Here is a 20,565-nt window from a genome sequence, read left to right on the forward strand (position 1 = left end):
TGGAGCCGTTGGGGTACAGTGAAGGCCTGGCACCCTCCGTAAAAGTGGAAAGGCTGCCTTATGGATAGGTCATTCCAGGCAACCCCCAAAATGCAATTTCTCTACCATCCGCAAAGCATCCAGGATCATACTGCCAGAATCGAGAGGAATCTGAATCAGGAGAACACCCAGGAAATGATTCCTCGAAGTGATTCTTCCTCTGTCCTGCCACAATATCCCTGGTATAGCTCAGTCATAAATTACACATGTGACTTCCTGCTAAGGCATGTCTTTCTTAGGGACAGAAACTCTATAGCCTTTATACTTGCAATTTCAGTCGCCTGTGGGAGATGTTGAGTAAATGGATGAGTAGTTAAATTTCAGTTCCTCAGAGGCAGTCAGTCCCACGCCGTGGAACAATGTAAGAAAGATCTGCAGAGCCCTCTGTAGTTGACCAAACTGAATCCAGACTTCATGGGGGACTGACTCTAGGGTGGGTTCAGCCAGCCAAGGATCGTCAGAATAGAATGAACCAGAGAAAGCCTCTCAAGACCATGATGGTCCGGGCTCTGGCAACTGCGATATGATCTATCCTTACATTGACCTGGCCCTTCCACAAGGCAGTCGCAGCTTAAGCAGAACAAGCGTCAAGCTGACCTCTGGGTAACTTCAACAAAGTGGTCCCAGGAACTGATGCAGTCAAGGGCTTTCCCTAGAAAATAACCCGAGGATAGAGTGACTATATGAAACCCTAGAAGAGGAACCTGCATTTGTATAAAATGTGAGAAGCTCTGAGGAAGGTCTTCTACTCCAAAGCATTTCTAGTTTCGTGTCATACGTCTGAAATCCTACTATTAAAGAGCTAGGCCCTTGGGATTAGGTAGATAATTTATGACACATCCAGACATCTGCTAGGGGTTTTAACCATGAAAAATAAGGCAAATAGATGATTTCAAGAATGTCTATCCTTCTAATTTTTAGGTAAAAAGTAATTAAAAATTTAAAATATTGTAGCTTTTTAAAAAAAATCTAGGTTATTTATAAAAGTCAGAATTAGAAAAATATATTTTTTCTTTTTCAGAACTCTGTCAAATATTAAGGACTTGTTTTCTCAGTTAGGAGCACACTAAGCTCTCTATCCTTTTAGTAATAGCATATTAATGTAAGGCTAGTGAGACACACTCCTCTCTCACCACTGAAGGAAAAAAAAACAGTTTACTTTGATGGTTATAAAAAAATATTAATTCATTGTAGAGGATTTTGAAAATATTGAAAGTTCTAAAAAAATCAGAGATCATCTCTATTGACTTTTTCATGCATGTTCTTCTAGTCTTATACATATCTCATATATATACATATACATACATGATTTTTATAAAATATAATCTACCTCTGTTCACATGCTTCTTTCTTCCTATTTCTTTATGTCTCTTTTCCATTTTCTCTACTTTCAGTCTTTTTCCCTTGTGTAAATTCTGGAATTTTTCTTTATGTGCTTATACATAAGTCTGTTTAATTTTCACAAAGTTGGAGAGGCAAGAACCATTCAAACCTTGATCCTCCCCTAAGCTGAATGGAAAGAAAGATAGATAGGTGGTAAATAGATAGATGGTAAGTATATAGATGATACTAGATAGATATGTAGATAGACAGACAGACAGATAGATGCATAAGGAAAGAAGGAAGGAGAGAAGGGAACATTTGTGTATTGTTTGTTTATGTAGATCTTCCACATATCTTAAATGGTTCTGTGAGCTTTGGTAGACAAAATTTTTCTTACCTCATTTTAGATTCCGCAGGGACCATCAGTCACCCTCCTGGAGCTGTTGTTTCTACATCCCTCTTCCTCATTTCCATGGAAATTCTTTGTGTAGTCTTAAGTTTAGGCCTAGTTATTTGCATTGACCATAACTTAAATGGGCTGTTTCTACACAACTTCTACAGAAACCCCTTCATGTTTTCTGTTTCCTAGTGGCTCTGTAGTTTAGTAGGGTATCTCAGGGCAGGGAGAAGCTCTGAAATACACTCTGTTCTGCCTCACACATCTTCCCTTCCCGCTACCTTGTGCTTCACTTTGTGTCTGAATTCCTTTTATGATACACTTCTTTGGTGGCCACCCAACAAGGATTGGCCATCTTCAGTGACAGGAAGCTCACTACCTCTTGAGGTGACCCAGACATTTTTACAGTGTTCTAACAATTCAAATACCTGTCTCTCTGTTGCTCTCACCCACTGCTGCTTCTAACAGCTGGGGTTTCACAGAACAATTTAACCATCAAATGGTCTGCTTAAAAGTTCTTCAAAAAACAATTCTGTTTTCAGTTGTGTCAAAAAGAATAAAATACTTAGGAATAAACTTAACCAAGGAGGCAAAAGACTTGTACACTGAAAATTACAAAATGCTGCTGAAAAAAAATTAAAGACACCAATAAATGGAAAGACATCTTGCGTTTCATGGAGTAGAAGAAAATATTGTTAAGATGTTAATACTACCTAAAGAAATCTACAGATTCAATGCAATCCCCATCAAAATTCCAATGATGTTTTTGCAGAAATATAAAAATTCATCCTAAAATTCTTATGAAATTTCAAGGTACCCCTGTGAGCCAAAACGATCTTACAAAAGAAGAACAAAGTCAGAGGTCTCACACTTCCTGATTTCAAAATATAAAGCTACAGTAAACAAAACAGTGTAGTACTGGCATAAAGACAGACTTATGGATCCATGAGATAGAGCTGAGAGTCTAGAAATAATCCCATATATTTATGGTCAACTGATTTTCAACAAAGGTGCCAAACTATTCAGAGAGGAAGAATTGTCCTTTCAACAAATAGTGCTGGAACAACTGGACAGCCACACACAAAAGAATGAACTCAGACCCTTACCCTAACATGATATACAAAAATTAACTCAAAATGGATCAAAGATCTGAACATAAGACCAAAAACTATAAAACTCTTAGAAGAAACCATAGGGAGAAACCTTTACAATATTGAATTTGGCAATGATTTCTTGGATATGATGACAAAAGCACAGACAACAAAAGAAAAAATAGACAAATTGAACTACATTGAAGTTAAAAGCTTTGTGCATCAAAGAATACTATCAACAGAGTGAAAGGCAACCCACAGAATGGGAGAATATATGTGCAAATTATCTATGTGGTAAAGGGTTAATATTCAGAATATATAAAGAATTCCTACAACTTAACAACAAAAAAACAAACAACTCAATTAAAAAATGGGCAAAGGACCTAAATAGACATTTCTACAAAGAATATATACAAATGGCCAATAAGCATATGAAAAGATGCTCAGCATCACTACTTATAAGAAATGTAAATAATAACCATGAGATTTCACTTCACACCCATTAGGCTAGCTACTATTAAAAAGACAAACACACAGAGGCATCCCTGATGGCCTAGTGGTTAAAGTTCAGTGCTCTCCGCTTCAGCAGCCCCAGTTCAGTTCCTGGGCGTGGAGCCACACCTCTGGTCTGTCAGTAGCCATGCTGTGGTGGTGGCTCACATAGAAGAACTACTTCTTCTTCTCAACAAAACAATTGAGAGCAGGATCTGGAAGAGATATTTGTACACCCATGTTCATGGCGGCATTATTCATAATAGCCAAAAGGTGGAAACAACCCAAGTCTTCATCACTGGATGAAAAGATGAACAAAATATGGTAAATACATATAATGGAATGTTATTCACCCTTAAAAAAGAAGAAAATTCTGACACATGCTACAACATGGATGAGCCTTTTAGGACGTTATGCTAAGTGAAATAAACCACTCACAAAAGCATAAATACTGTTGATTCCACTTATATGAGATTCGGAGAGTAGTCAGATTCATAGAGACAGAAAGTGGAATGGGGGTTTCCAGGGTCTGGGGGGAGGGATGAATGGGGAGTTATTGTTTAATGGGTCAGAGTTTGAGTTTTGAAGGCTGAAAAGAGTTCTGGAGATGATTGATGGTGATGGTTGCATAACAATGTGAATACAGATAATGCCACTGAACTGTATGCTTAGAAATGGTTGAAATGCAAATTTTATATATATTTTACCACATTTTTTAATTAAAAAAAATCTTCAAATATCTGAAGGCTACTGTCATAACCCCAAGTAATAACTTCGAGAGTAAACATCTATTTCCTTCAACTGTTGCTCATGTGACATGAATGAAGTCCATTCATACCCCATTCTGGTCACTCTCCTCTAAATGTTCTCCAGCCACCTATAGCCCATTTAATTCATGGGCCATAGACCTCAACATGACCCTGATCAGTTAACATTGGAACAGATCTATTACTTCCCTCAATCTGGTTACTAGACTGTTATTAATGCAGCCAGAGTTCCTACTAGTTTATTGTCACACTGTTAATTCCTGTAGAGCTAACTGCCCAACTAAAATCCTGAGTTCTTTCCTAACGTGCCACTGCTAAAAATTTTTATCAATTAGAACTTTTTCAGTGATTAAAAAGAAAAACAAACACATAAAATCTATGTAAACTGACTTAAGCAAAAAAGGAATTAAATGGCTCATGTAAATATTCTAGAGATGGTGCTGGTTTAAGGTGTGGCTTGATTCAGGAGTTCAAATGATGTCTGCAGGTATCAGTTATTTCCTTCTCATAGCCCAGCTCTGCTTCTCCTTGCATTGTCTTCATTCCTAGGCTCCATAAGATGTCTCCTAGTAGCTCCCAGTTCGTGGGTGTAGAACAAAGAAAGAATATTGCTCTCAGCAATCCCAGTCAAAGTATCATTACCTTTCATGGGCTCTGATTGGGGCACATCCCTGAATCAATCTCTGTGGCCAGGATAACGCTAGTGCTGGGTGGCTTAGTTCTAGGTCACGGGTTCTGCTCCTGAGCAGGGGTGTAGTCAACTCCACTGAATTCAGCCCATAGGCTGAAAGTGGAGAGGAGGCGTTCCCTACGGAATAATCAGGTTAAGATCCCAGCAGGGTGAGGGGATGTTAGGCAACAAAAACTACAGGTTCAACACCCTTTAATTAGTTCAACTGGGTATTTTATGGACTAAGAGACATTACCCTACGTTTATCCCTATTAAACACACTCTTACTAGAATCCTTCTGACAAAGTTATTTGGGGATCCTAATTCTATCAGGCAGTATTCCTTGTTTCTCTCAGCTGCATGTACTCAACAGTATGATGAATGTACCTTACAGATTTTATTGCACCCAGTGATGACAGGTTATAAACATGTTTATATAACATATATATGTTATATATTATATACATATAACATATATAAACAGGTTATATAAGATATAAACAGGCTATAAACACAGAGTTCCTCAGCCATCCACCAGCATCTTCCTTCTAAGATGACACCACCTGCATCTTTGGATGGGGTCATACAGCCACGTACCAGGCCCATCTTTGTCCTTGAGCCTGGGCCCTATTTCTTGTGCCCAAAGATATTGTGAGCAATTGTAACAAAATGTCTAGACTCCTGGGAAGGTTTCTAATAGAGAGTTAGTGTTCTATTCAAAGTGTGGATTCTTTATCTGGCCATCATCAGAGAAACCTTTTTCTCTACATGCCCCAGATTTCAAATGCTCTCTCACCATGCAAAAAAAAAGAAGCAACAGGAGTAGTAGCAAAGTATATACAGGCTTTACTATGTGCTTTGCCCTGTTCTAAGGGCACATAGGATAAAATATTAACTCATTTATTACTCACAATAAATTATGAGAGAGGTGGCTGTCATAATCAGCATCATCTCCATTTTAAAGACAAGGAAACTAAGGCCCAGAGGGGCTCACTGGCCCAAATTTATACAGCTGGTTAATACAAACCAGGACTTGAACCCAAGGGGTACAGCTCCAGAGTCCTTGCACTTCCACAGAAGTGGCATTTGACCTTGTTGTCCCTCACCTCCCACTTCCAGCCCTCAGGACAATGTACCGGTGAGTATGTGTTGGAAACAACAACAAACCTACCGAGAATAAATCAGGGAGCAACCACTCACTTTACAAAGCAGTTTGTTGTCATAAGTGAATCATTTTCAATAACAAGTTTCTTCTGGGACAGGTCAACTGGTTAAAAAATCATTAATGATTTCCCAGAAATACTGGGACACATAAACCAAGCCAAAGTGTTAGGACCACTGCCAACCACAGATTAATTAGAACTGTAAAGTATCTCGGGCATAATGTCCACATCAGTAGAAAAACACAACTTCAAAAACTTTTCTTACATCCATATATTTTCCCTAAACAATGGCTTGCTATGCTTAGGGAAAAAACACGCGTTGAAGCATTTGTATAGGTAGAGGGGCTCGGCACAGTGTCTCACAGTGGGCCCCCCTGTAAACAGAACTTGCCTCCCAGCATTTCCAGTGCTCCCCTGGGCTCACTTGACCCAAAGTGTTATTGTCACCTTTAGGAATACTGTTAGTGGGTTCAATCACACACAGAGGTATAATACAGGGTGCTACCAAACTCAAAGGAGTTGCATACAGCTCCGTTCCTTCTGGAAGCAACATGTTATGAAACCCCAGATGGTTCAAATCAAGGGGCTTTCAGAAGAGACGACCTACAGAGATGTGGCAGCGTTGAAAGAACAATGTTTATTACCAAAGGGAGCCCAGTGAGAACTGGTGTTGGCGAAGAGGAACCTGCTGGTGGGAGAGAAGCATCTACTGCTAGATACGGCACCAGGGGAAGGCAAGAAGAAATGCCCATCTCTCTCTTCTTCCCACCAGTCTCCTGCCAGTGCCTCCCACAGCCCAACCAGAGAACAAGGCGGCCTGGGAGATGCAGTCAGCAAGGGTTGGCCTTCAGGGTACAGAGCAGAGGGGAAAAGGGTGAAGAGTGCATCTGGAGGACAGAAAATGAGGAGCACAATGTCTCTTTTGAAGGGGGGTAAACTGGGTCATTGAAAGGAAAAGTAACATGTTTCAGATCAAAAAGGGAAACCCAGAGCCAACATGAGGGCCCCACTCCCCTCTCTAGTCTCACTGATTTCGAGAAGCCTGATGCCTGGAGAGAATCATAAAATCTTAGAAGACATCTAATCCCTCAGGCTCCTTCCCTATACAGTAATTAGCCCTTATCCACAGTTTCGCTTTCCATGGTTTCAGTTACCCAGGGTCAACTGCGGTCTGAAAATATTAAATGGAAAGTTCCAGAAATAATTCATAAGTTTTAAATTGCACACTGTTCTGAGGAGCGTGATGAAATCTCCTGCCGTCCTGCTCCATCCTGCCTGGGGTGTGAATCATCCGTTTGCCCAGCGAATCCACGCTGTATATGCTACCAGCCTGTTAGTCACTTAATAGCCAACTTGGTTATCAGATCGACTGTCGTGCAGTATCACAGTGCTTGTGGTCAAGTAACCCTTATTTTACTTAACAATGGCCCCAGAGCACAAGAGTGGTGACGCTGTAAATTCAGATATGCCAAAGAGAAGTTGTAAAGTGCTTCTTTTAAGTGAAAAGGTGAAAGTTCTCTACTTAATAAGAAAAAAATCGTATGCTGAGGTTACTAAGATCTACGTTAACTTTTATTACAGTGTATTAATTGTTCTATTTTATTATTAGTTATTGTTGTTAATCTCTTACTGTGCCTAATTTATAAATTAAACTCCATCATAGGTATGTATGTAAAGGAAAAAACATATTATATATAGGGTTTTGTACTATTCATGGTTTCAGGCATCCCTTGGGGGTCTTGGAATGTATCCCCCCCAGATAAGGGTGGACTACTGTATATGGCGACATTACAACATGGCCCACAGTGATCCACCTTTCTTCAGAAGTGCTGAGGGTGCACGTGATCAGGATGACTCAGCCTTCTGCCTGGATTCACAAGACAGGTTTTCATGACTCACTTGTATGTGAGTGACGCTTTGAGTGCTATTTGCTCAGTGAATTTGCTCCACACACTAAGTGTGTCTCTGTTTGATTCATGAAGGTGACTCATCAGAGGAAGTTGATCTGACCATGGTTTATCAGGCAGCATCTAATGGAGATGTCAATGCTCTGACTTCAGTGATTCGGGAAGACCCCTCCATCCTAGAATGCTGTGACAGTGAAGGTGAGCTATTTGTGCACTCTGAATCCTGCAGAATGTTTTGCTCTATCCTTTTAGAGATGGTCTTCAGAGGGGAGCGATGTTAACAAAATTGTATCTGACAGGTCGCTTTGATACTGGACAGACAAGGAATACCCTGCCTGTGACTGTGTGCAGGTCCCTCAGTATTTCTCTACATGAGGTTCTTGAAGACAAATATTCAAATTCTTTTACATCACCTCTTATAATGAAGCAGTTGGTTTGGGTTTGTTTTCAACTTCTTTGTAGGAATGACTAAGTAGAGAGATTAAGTAGTTAGAAAAAGGGTATGGAAAGAGGAGGCTGTTTTTGGTAGCAATGGATATTGAGAAAGTGTGACTGTTAAAGCCAGAGAGCAAGGACTTCTGCTTCTGGGAAGATGGAGTAGGCGGGCTTTTTTCTCTATTCCTTCTGCTAAATACAACTAAAACTTCTGACATTGTATGTAAAATAAACATAAGAATACTCTGGAAGGTGGAGAGAAAAGGACAGACTGGCTAGGGCCTTGGGACCCAAGGAATGACATGGCAGTCATTCCCTGGGTATTCTTCTTGCCTTGCATATCCCAGAATCGGAGTTCAACAGGCACAGACCAAAAAAAGCCCCAACAAAAGCCTGCCTTCTAGCCAAAGAACCAGGAAAGGGACCACATAAGACAGAAAACTGTTAGACAATGAAGAATCTACTCCAGCCAAATACCACAAAAAATACTAGGGCCCCAGCACCCCCCATTCCAGCAAGGACCAAGTGGAGACTCTGGACCTCCACCCCCATCTGGTAACGAGGCCCCCTCCCCCTACCTGTTGGGGTAGCGTCAGAGGAGGCCTTCTTGAGAATTAGGACTTTCACCACCACCCAATGATGAAGAGTCTTCTCCCTCAGATGTGAATGGAGGCCATGTAGGGATCCTGGACTTCTAATCCCGTCTGGCGATAAAGAGGTGGCATCCCCCCACTTCCCCTGTGGAGCAGTGTCAGAGGAAACCAGCTAAAATGGAAGGTCAAAGTAAGATTAGGCAACTCATAACACAACCCCCAAATGTCCAAGTTTCAATAGAAAAATCACTTGTCATACCAAGAAACAGTCAACCAAATTGAATGAAAAAAGTCAACCAATAGATGCAAACACCGAGAAGATAGATGTTAGAATTATCTGACAAATATTTTTAAGTAGCCAGGAAAAAAAAATGCTTCAATGAGTAATTATAAACATGCTTGAAACAAATGAAAAGTAGAAAACCCCAGCAAACCAATAGAGATATAAAGAAGAACCAAATGGAATTTTTTTTTTTTTTTTTGGTGAGGAAGACTGTCACTGAGCTAACATCTGTGCCAGACTTCCTCTGTTTTTTGTACGTGGGACACTGCCACAGCATGACTTGATGAGTGGTGTGCAGGTCCAAAATTGTGAACTCCAGACTGCTGAAGTGGAGCACGTGAACTTAACCACTACACCACTGGGCCAGACCCAAAATGGAAAATATTAAAACTGAAAAATACAAGAATCATAATTAAAAACTCAGTGGATAAGCTCAGCAGCAGAATGAGGAAGCAGAGGAAAGGATCAATGAACTTGAAAATAGAACAATAGAAATGAGCCAGTCTGAACAATTGAAAAAAAATAGGCTCTAAAATAAAAAGCTAAAACAGACTCAGGGACCTGTGGGACTATAACAAAAGATCTCTCACTGGTTTCTCTGTCCCAGTATTTCTGGGAAGTCGTTAATGATTTTTAACTACTCGACCTGTCCCAAGAAGAGCTTGAGATTCCCTTATCATGACAACAAAGTATTTTGTAAATGTTTACAAAATGTTTTGTGAAGTGAGTAGTTGCTCCCTAATTTATCCATGTACTATGTTTGTTTGTTTGTTTTTAAAGCAGATTTAGGGTCGGCCCAGTGGCGCAGTGCTTAAGTGCACACCTTGCGCTTCGGCGGCCCAGGGTTAGCCAGTTTGGATCCCGGGTGCAGACATGGCACCACTTGGCACGCCATTCTGTGGTAGGCGTCCCACGTATAAAGTGGAGGAAGATGGGCGCGGATGTTAGCTCAGGGCCAGTCTTCCTCAGCAAAAAGAGGAGGATTGGCAGCAGTTAGCCCAGGGCTGATCTTCCTCAAAAATAAATAAATTAATTAAATAAGGCAGATTTACTTGTACATCTGCCTTGAGGCTGGAAAGGAAAATGAGGGGAGTCAATGGTTAAACACCACTTGCGTGATAAGCACAAGAAAGATTCAGACGGATTGGGTTCAATTCTGGTTTGTACTGACTGACTGTGAATGGAAATGAAGATACAGCATACCAAAATCTGTGGGACACAGCTAAAGCAACACTGAGGGAAATGTATAGCACTAAAGATATTCATTAGAAAAGAGGTAAAGTATCAGTCAATAATCTAAGTTCTTACCTCAAGAACCTAGAAAAAGAATAGCAAAATAAACCCAAGGCAAACAGAAGGAAAGAAATAATAAAGAGAAGAGTAGAAATCAATGAAATCGAGAACAGAAAAGCAATAGAGAAAATCAATGAAGCAAGGAACTGATTCTTTGAAAAGATAAATAAAATTGACAAACTTCTAGCACTAGTGACAGAAAATGAAAGAAGTCACAAATTACCACTATCAGGAATGAAACTGAAGATATCACTGTAGACCCTGCAGACATCTAAAACATGATAAGGAAATACAACAAACAACTCTACACACACAAATTCGACTGTTTACATAAAATGAATCAATTCCTCAAAAAAGAGAAACTATCATAATTCATCCAAAAGGAAATAGATTATCCGAATAGTCCTATAACCATTAAGGAAACTAAATTCATAATTTTAAAATTCCCAGAAAAAGAACTCTTCAGGCCTAGAAGGTTTTACTGGAGACTTCTACAAACTTTTAAATAATAATTAAAATCAATTCTATATAATCTCTTCCATAAAAGATAAGAGAAGAAAACTCTTATCAGTTATGTTTAGGAAGCTAGTGTTACTCTGATATCAAAACCAGAAAAAGATGATATAAAAAAATAAACCTACAGACAATACTCCTCGAATATAGAATATAGATACAGAAAACCTTAGCAAAATATTAACAAATAGAATTCAATAATATATAAAAAGAATTATACACCATGACCAAATGGAGTTTGTTCTAAGAATGTAAATGTGGTTCAATATTTGAAAATCAATCAATGTAATCCATTATATTGAACAGCTAAAGAAAAAATTGCATGATCATATCAACTGATGCCGAAAAAACATCTGACAAAATTTTACACACATTCATTATTAAAAACTCTCAAAAAAAAAAAAAAGGAATAGAGGGGAACTTTCTCAGTTTGATAAAGAGTATCTATTTTAAAAGACCCTAGGAGGAAAAAAAAAAAGGAGCCTAGAGCTAACATTTTACTTAATGGTGAAAGACTGAATGCTTTGCCCCCAGGATCAGGAACAAAGCAAAGATGTCCACTCTCACTCATATTCAGCATAGTGCTGAAAGTTCTAGCCAGTGCAAAAAGGCAAAAAAAGAAAAAAAAGAAAGAAAAATCATACTACTGAAAAGAAAAAAATAAAACTGTCCCGTTTTGCACAGCTTGATTATCTACATAGAAAATCCTATGAAAACCACCAAAAAACTCCTACAACTAAGTGAGTTCAGCAAGGTCACAGTGTACAAGATCAATCCAGAAAAACAAATTGTGTTTCTATATACTAGAAATAAACACATGATCAACAAAATTGAAACCACAATGCTATTTAAAATCACTCAATAAAAAAATAGGTGTGAATATGACAAAATATGTACAAGACTTGTACACTGAAAGCTATAAAATGCTGGTGAAAGAAATCAAAGAAGATCTAAATAGAGAGACATACCATGTTCATGGATTAGAAGACTCAATATAGTAAATATGCAATGCTCCCCAAATTCACATACAGGTTTAATGCAATTTCTATCATATCCCAGCAAGATTTTTTTGTAGATATAGATGATTATTATCTAAAATTTATATAGAAAGGCAAAGGAACTAAGATAGTTAAAAACAATTTTGAAAAAGAAGAATGAAGTAGGAGGAATCAGTCTACCCAATTTCAAAACTTACTATATAGCTACAGAAATCAAGACTATGTGTGTTGGCTGAGGGATTATGGACACACAGATCAATGGAAAAGAACAGAGAACTCAGAAATAGACTCTCATGAATATGCTCAACTATCTTTGACAAAGGTGTGAATGTAACTCAGTGAAAGAAAGCCTCTTCAACAAAGTGCTGGAGCAATTCAACGCCCAAAAGCAAAAAACAAAGAAAGAGAGAGAGTGAGAGTGTGGGAGGGAGGGAAGGAAGAAGGGAAGAAAAAGGGAAGGAAGGTAGGAAGAGGGAGAGGGAGGGAGGAAGGGAGGAAGGAGGAAGGAAGCAAGGAGAAGATAGAGAGAGAGGGAGAAAGATAAAAGGAAATGTTGCCACTATTTTGGACATAGCACTTCATTGTTTCTTTTATCCAGTACAGATGTCTGAAAGAGTAATAGAAAGGAGAAATTTGGCAAGAAACTGGATCACTGGCTGCAATCTTTCAGTGAGAACAGCAGCCCTGGAATTTATTCGTTCTCAGGGATCTCTGAGAGTCATAGCTTCAGTTCACTTGGAGAAGAATCACAATCTCAATGTGAATTTCCAATCAAAAGACGTCTTAACAAGTCTCAGCTGGGCAAGGGGTCGTGTCTGAGGTTTGGTTTCTTCACCTGAAGGAGTGTGAAGCCCCTGGATTCCACCTCACCAGGCTGGCTTGTTCCAAAAGCTCTGCAAAGTTAATCAGATTGTGTAATTTCATCTCCATTTTTATTCAGGAAGAAAACACACGAAAAACCAAATGCCTTGGCCTAGATTGGTTCCAAAAACAGAGAAGTATTTCAGCCAAGTTAGTTCCTTTTAGCAAGAATTTGTGCAACCCAAGGCTGAGCTACTACCACTGCCCTATATCACCCACCACCTCCAATGAAAGTGTGCTGGACCTGACTGCCTGGCTGGAGTTGCTTTCCAAAGACCCTTCTAGATTCTTCATTGTTCAAGCCAAGTCAGGATAAACCTGCCTGTTGTGTCCCAAATTATGCTGATTCCCAAAGTAGTAATAAGCAATTTTTATCAGCAGTACAAAATGTTTTAATCAACCAATTGCTGCAAAATTACAGAAGATGTAACCTGGCCAGCAAAATACATAGTTTATATAACTGTAGCAAGGATCATCTTCATCTCTCTTCAGTCCCGTAGAACTCAACAGCTGGCTTTGTGTTGAGGGCAGTTCATTTACCTGCGAAAAGCGTAATAAATGAACAGGGAAATAAAGTCTGCTCACAAATTTCACAAGTCAAACATTTTTAAAGACTGTTGAAATATCTCATTCCAGGATGTACACCCTTGATGCATGCGGTTTCTGGGCGTCAAGTGGACACCGTGAAGCTGCTGTTGAAGATGGGAGCCAATATTAACATGCAGGATGCATATGGCCGCACAAGTCTATGCCTGGCAACCTATCTGGTACCAATTGCGTCTGTCATGGGCATTAGGGAGTGGGGTGGGCTAAATGTATCATTATGTGGTCTCACTTGCAGAGGAGTGTTCTTGGATTTATGCAGCCATCCAGTGGAAATAGAACTGGAAGCTTTGCCACCACTTAGAGTTGGTTTCATGGATGTAAGTCATTTGGCTCTTCCTGACAATTCTCTAAGATAGAGGTGATATCACCATTAGAGAAATATTCTTTTCTATCTCAACTGCATCAGAATTTTCCTTGCGACATTTCTGGACACACTTGATACTCCTTCTAGGAATGCCCTCCATTAACACCCTGAGCAGGTAATAGCACTTGAAGCTGCGGTTAACACGGGGTAGGATTAGTTGAGTAGAAGCTGGAGGATGAGGAAGGTGGGGAATGATGAGAACTGGAAAGAGTGGAGGCTAGGGAGTAGGGGAGAAATACCAGGCTCTTAAGGGACACCACCAAGCATAAGATTCAACCCACAATCAGTGCTCAGTTTAAAAATTGTGTACATCCAGACCTCATCACATTTCCCAGCATTAGAGCAAGTTTGGTAGGCCTTACTGAAAATCTCCAAGCCTCTCTTCTCTCAAATCCTCCCTGCAACCCTTCTGGGAGACCCCATGGCTCCCGTGCATCCGTGTCAAACAAGTCCTCCTTAGTGCCATGTAAGGGTCATCATTCTCTTTCCTCTCCAATGAGGCTCCTGGAAATCCTCACTATAACCACCGTTGCTGCCAATGCAGCTGCTCCCATTTGCTGTTGCTGCCTATTGACAGTGGTGGATTCACGCTGGGCTGGCCCCCGGGCGACCTGAAGCTGCCTTCATGAATTAGAACACTTCCCTCCCCCAAACACCACACCTTCCTGCCAAGATCTAGCATAGATTGCAATGGGGCATTGCCCAATTCTCACAGAGATTTTCTTTAGAAGCTACTTTTTCATTTCTATTTGCATGCTCTCTTTCTCTGGGACTCACAGCTGAATCTGGGAAGAATTTTTCCAAGTGTTGGAGTGCTTGTTTTAAATGCGGGTTCCGGGAGTACACCCTAGACCTCCTGAATCAGATACTGGAGCAGGGCCGGGGTGGTGTGGGAGGGGGGATGTGTCTGCGTGTTAAACCAACCTCCCCAGCAATTCTTATGCCCCACTCCAGTTTGAAAACCACTGGTCCATGAGTATTCGATGAAGTCCAATATCTCAGAGAGACACAGGACCCTCCCAGGCCCCCTCCTTTCTAGCACATGCCCTGATAAGTGCTCTTGCTATGGAGTTTTTTGGTGTCTGAGCTGCAGAAAAGAGAAAAATATGGATTAGGAGATGGAGGAGGGGAGTAGAGATAATTTCTAAAATTGACTGCTACTAGCATGCAGAATAAAGTAAAACCAAGCTGTATTTCTTTCAAAACTCTAAAATTCAAGGGGCCGGCACCATGGCCAAGTGGTTAAGTTCGCATGCTCCGCTTTGGTGACCCAGGTTTTCGCCGGTTCAGATCCTGGGCGCAGACCTGGCGCCGCTTGTTAAGCCACGCTGAGGCGGCATCCCACATGCCACAACCAGAAGGACCTACAACTAGAATATATGACTAGGTACTGGGGGGCTTTGGGGAGAAGGAGGGGGAAAAAAGAGGAAGATTGGCAACAATATTAGCTCAGGTGCCAATCTTTACAAAAAAAACCCCAAAACATTTGTAGCCTTGATGCCTAACACAGTGCCTGGAACAAAGGAGGCATTCTAAAATGCAAAAAGAAAAAAAATCTAAAATTCACAATTTCACATTTCTTGGGCTAGACAGCTGCGGAGGGGCTGGGAGGAAGTACTCCTCTGGACCGCAGTGAATAGTGAGCCTGGAGATGTGCCATTTTTGCAGACAGCTCTTTCTAGGACACATTCTGGGGGGGCTACATGAGGAAAGTACACCTCCATGACAGCATGTGGCATCACCCTCTTAGTGATGAGCCACCTCTGTGTGGCAATCCAAGGCAGCACCCCTCCCTGGCTCACCCAGTCTCCCTGGGAAGGGTGGGGCAAGGGTGTCCTAGAGATTGCACTGTGAAGTCCACCACTCCCTTCTGGCAATGTCTGAATTCAAGTATTAAAGAGAAACTTGGCAAAGAGAGCACTTTGAAATTAAGTCTCAGTCATAGCTCTAAACTCATATGAACAAACTTACCATAGATGTGTGACTTAGGAAAATCTCTTCACCACTTTGTGCCTCTTTCCTCATTTGTAAAATGTAATAAAAATAATACCCTAAGTTCATCACAATTGAAGGAGAAGAAGAGCACACAGTAGGAATTACCCAGCACTTAGTAGGTACAAAATGTGTTCGTTGGTTCTGAATAGTGACCACGGGTTCCAGGTGTATTCAATGGTTTGCCAATTTCTTTTCTGAAGAAAAAAGGAAAACCACATACACACAGAGTTCCAGGAAATGTTGCAAAATGATAAAAATGTTTCAAACCCTCCCCCATCAGAAGATATGTTTTTGCAAAACTGTAAAAACTTTGGCATTTCTGAAATTTGTCCAGCATAGCTTACTTTTGGGTCTCCTGGTCATATTTTTCCTTTTAATCAGAGAACTTGATGACTAAGCTATTAGCAACTAAAACTAGATTTAATACATTAGGAAACTATGGCTCAAGATTGAAAAATAATTCCTTTTACTTAAGACTTAGATATTATTGGTCAAGTCTACAAAACCACATTCAATATTATAACCTATGAATTTTGTTGTCCTTTTGTTGAAAGATTTTTTTCCAGACTGTTCAGACCAAAAGGTTCTTTTCTTGTCATTATCTTTCTTCTTCTGCATGCATTGAGTAACATTTTGATTTTTACCATGTTCCAATATTGTGAGGGAAAATCTTCAGTCTTCTTTCTCATCTTACTGAGTAATCTTGAGGCTTGCCTATACAGGAATGGAGGAAGGTAGGAGAGAGAGTTATATATTCTTCATAATACTAGTTTCATCTATTTATAAGTCTACTTATAACTGAGTGAGTAACTTAAGTGGTTCTGGATGAATGTAGGAGGTATTCTTCTCGTCGTGGCTATCAGTATGGTTGGGTCAGTTATTTAAAGTAATATAGAACAGAAAGGGAGAACCAGTCTTCAATTGTAACTGCCCTTTGAAATGAGAGAAGGAGTGGGAGAAATGACCCAGCTGAAAGTGTTAACCAAGGAGTGGACACACGTGAGATGTGGCAATATCAGTCTCGATCTGGAGAGTTACTAGACAGCAGGGAGGCCACACAAAGTTTCTTGGGGAATTCATAGGTGGGTAAAACACAGCCATGGAGAACCCTTAGAGGGTGCTAGTGATACCTCATATTCAACATCAGAAAAATAAGTCAACAAGGTGGCAGGGTCCCAGCCATTGGAGTAGGGCTTAGGTTAGGATTCTAGGCGTTGGGAGGGGGGCTGACTAGAATAAGCCGGATGTTGTCCTTGTGGTTACTAGAAAGGGAACTTGAAAAAGAGGATGAGGCTTTGGTTATCAGATATAGATAAACTGAGGCATAGAATGGAGGCTGAGACTCAAGAGTGACATAGGAGCCCAATTTTTTAAATTGGACCACAGCATCTAGGTCAGACCATTGACAAGCATGAATTGGAGCAAAACCCACAGAATGAGAGGCTAAAGCTTGTTAATCACCCCCTATCATTTGCCACATTTGTCCCTAGGAACTGAGTATGATACTGGAATACCAGCAAGTGGCCCTAGACATGGGGAGGGGGAGAAGCAGAAGAGAAAGTCTAGGAATTAGCCTGCGTTGGACGTGGTAAATGTCCCCGAAAAAACTCAGGAATCCACCCCTCAAGACCTTCACCCTCTGTTGAGGCGTCTAAATTGGAGTTGTGGTCCTTAATCATTTCAAGGCAAATAAAACATGTTTTTAGCCAAACCAAAGAAGAAAGGGAAAGAAAATTGGAGAAAGTTTATTGGACTGTGTTATACGAGCTTGTGTTACATAATGACGCAGTTGCTCTTGTATTTCAGGGTTGGCTGGAAGGCTGTGTGAGTCTGCTCAGAAATGGTGCCAAGCACAATATCCCAGATAAAAATGGCCGTCTGCCACTGCACGCCGCCACTGCTGAGCCCGATGTGAGGTAAGGAGCCAGGTTCACACGACGCTCAAATGGGGAGGAACCCAACTTGGATTAGAAGGTCATCTAATCCAAGCCTCGGTGGCAAATAAAAACAAAACCCATCCATTTTTTTTGAAGTTGCAGCAGACAGGACCATATCTCAGTAAATCAAAATATCCTGGAAGAATCTTAAACTCTAATCTCTTTCCCTTCCTACTTTGATAAAACCGTTTTCTCTTAGTCTCTGATTTAAGAAGAAATGCTGTTTGTCATCTAAATTCATATATTCATTCATTCAATTAGTCAGTCAATTATTAATTCAATAACTGTTTATTGAGTGTTTATTATGGACCAAGCACTGTTTTCGGCCCTGGCAGTTCAACAGTAAGCAAGACAGCATCTCTGACCTCCCAGAGCTAACACTCTAGTGAAGGAGTTAAGTGGCACACGAGTGAACAAATAAACTGGATGATTCCAAAGAGTGATGATTGCTGTGAAGAAAAATCAAACAAGGTAAAAGACCACTGAGTAGGCAGAATGGTTAATGTCTGAACTAGAGTCATGCCAACATTTATGGGTTGGAAAGAGGCAAAAGACCAAACCAAGAAGACTGAGACAGAGAGACCAGTGGGTTTGAAGGAAAACCGGGACTGTGTGCTGCAAGAAGCAATGGGAAGAAGTATATTCAAATAAGTTGGATGATCAAGAAGGTCACATTTTTGTAAGACCATTGAGCAACAAAGGAAAAAGTTTTGCCCAGACCAAGCGTCTGTGTCTAAATGGCCTCAGTCTCCAATCTTTTGAAAACCCCTCAGAGCAACTGATAACAGCATTTCCCACTGTGGAGTCAGCAACATTCTGGACCCTTCCTTAACCTCTGCTGCACAGAACATGCCTCAGACAGGAATTTAGTATTCCCCAGGGCCAGGCCAGAACATGCCTTGGACAGGAATTTAGCATTCCCCAGGGCCAGGCTGCAGGCCGGCACCACAGGAGGTGCATTCTGGTGCCTCGTCCTCTATACCCTGCATCCAGGACAAAACTAAAGATCTGTGGGGTTGGAGGAGACCAGGGCCTCTTTCAGGTTGACAGGTAACAGGGTTTCTTCATTTCAGTCTGTTTCAGACTAAAAGAAAAGGACTTGGGAAATTCCAGGACTGTTCCCAGCTGAGTGTGGCCTCTTATTATCATTGGATCCTATCCAGGAATAATAGAAAGCTAGGATTTACTCAAAGCCCAACAAAACAAGGAAGTTTAGAGAAGAAACAGCAAGCCCAGAGCTAACAATCAATAGACATCATAAAGCGATGACTCTCTTTTGACGTATTAGGGGAAAAAAAGAATGACTTTTCTAGATAGCCCACAAAAATATTTAGTCACAAAATCATACTGGTTTCCCAAGAGTAATCTTTAGAAAATATGTTTAAAATGTGCCTTTTAAGACTATTCTCCCTTGATTTACCTGCCTCAGTGGTCATTTCAAAGTCTACCTGATTCTGGAATATAAATGCCTGCTGTAGTTACTAGGGTAATTATAGCTGTTGTAACAATTAAAACCCTTGGAGCCGACCTGGTGGCGCAGTGGTTAAATGCGCACGTTCCACTTCTCGGTGGCCCACAGTTTGCCAGTTCGGATCCTGGGTGCAGACATGGCACTGCTTGGCACGCCATGCTGTGGTAGGCGTCCCACATATAAAGTAGAGGAAGATGGGCACGGATGTTAGCTCAGGGCCAGGCTTCCTCAGCAAAAAGAGGAGGACTGGCAGTAGTTATCTCAGGGCTAATCTTCCCCCCGAAAAAAACAATTAAAACCCAAAACTTCAATGTTTGAACACATTAGAAGTTTAGTCCAATGTAGGTGGTCCTGGATGGGAACTCTGCTCCATATGGTGATTCATGGACCCAAGCTTCTTCTGTATTATGGTTCCACCATCCTCTAGGATCACAGAATCCTCTTTGTTCAGCCTGCAGATGGGGAAAGAGTGTAGAGAAGCCCACTTATTTCTTTAAAATCTCAGCCTGCAAATGACAAAATTCACTTCTGCTCACATTCCATAAAAAGCACTAGTCATTTGGCCACACTTGGGTATAAGGAGCGCTAGGGAATATAGTCCATGACCAAGAATTCGCCTCCTAGCAATGAATCTAATCCAAGAAAGAGGGGCATGAATTTGGTGAAAACTGACTTTGTCAACAAGCCATTGCACCTGAAAGGTGAACTAAGCCTTGTCAGTCAAAATCACACTGAAGGTCAATTTAGTCAGTCACTTAGGCTCATCATCTGAAATCAATGCAGCAGTAAATTGAAAACCAATCCAAGTGTACTTCCCCTCTTGTGGACTTAGTCTATTTCTTATTATGCCCAGCAGTGCCACTAGACTAGTGTCTACATTACATCACTGTAACTGAGATAACAGAGTTGTGGCTTCTCCTTCTCTAGAAATTGTATGTAATGACCCAGACACCACCTTTGGAAGAGCTGGAGCCAGAAAAATAAACATCCTTCTGTGTGCTGATGCTATCATTTTATTGACCTAGCTGATTCTGGAAGATAAAATCGTGCTTTAGTTACGGTAATGCAAGCTGCTGTAACTAGTAAAACCCAAAGGTTAAGATTAACTGTTCCAAAACCAAAATCATTGGTTCTGATAAATGTTCTCCAAAAGTGAATTGGTTAAACCTTAATAACCATATAGCAAATCATCTGGTTTGGTTACTTAGAGAACATTTCAAAACTGGCTTACCTTAAAGGATTCCCTATGGAATTGCAGTGCTTAAAATTAGGGATTTTATCATTGCCTGATTGAGAAGGTTTATGGCCATGGCAGACTTTGATGACATCTGCATTCACTGTTTCAAGCAGAAACTAGCCAAGTCGTA

The 20,565-nt window shown here is 40.6% G+C and overlaps 1 protein-coding gene across 1 annotated transcript in view; it reads left to right on the plus strand.

Annotated features, from left to right (window-relative positions):
- Nucleotides 1-20,565, plus strand: part of ANKRD55 (ankyrin repeat domain 55) — a 95,681-nt gene that overhangs the window by 19,760 nt on the left and 55,356 nt on the right. The window contains exons 2-4 of the mRNA XM_046672226.1: nucleotides 7,925-8,047; nucleotides 13,462-13,592; nucleotides 17,597-17,706. Of these exons, the coding sequence (XP_046528182.1) occupies nucleotides 7,925-8,047; nucleotides 13,462-13,592; nucleotides 17,597-17,706 (364 nt within the window). The remainder of the gene's footprint in view (nucleotides 1-7,924; nucleotides 8,048-13,461; nucleotides 13,593-17,596; nucleotides 17,707-20,565) is intronic.

The sequence above is a fragment of the Equus quagga genome, chromosome 9, assembly GCF_021613505.1.
Source record: "Equus quagga isolate Etosha38 chromosome 9, UCLA_HA_Equagga_1.0, whole genome shotgun sequence".
Taxonomy (NCBI): domain Eukaryota; kingdom Metazoa; phylum Chordata; class Mammalia; order Perissodactyla; family Equidae; genus Equus; species Equus quagga.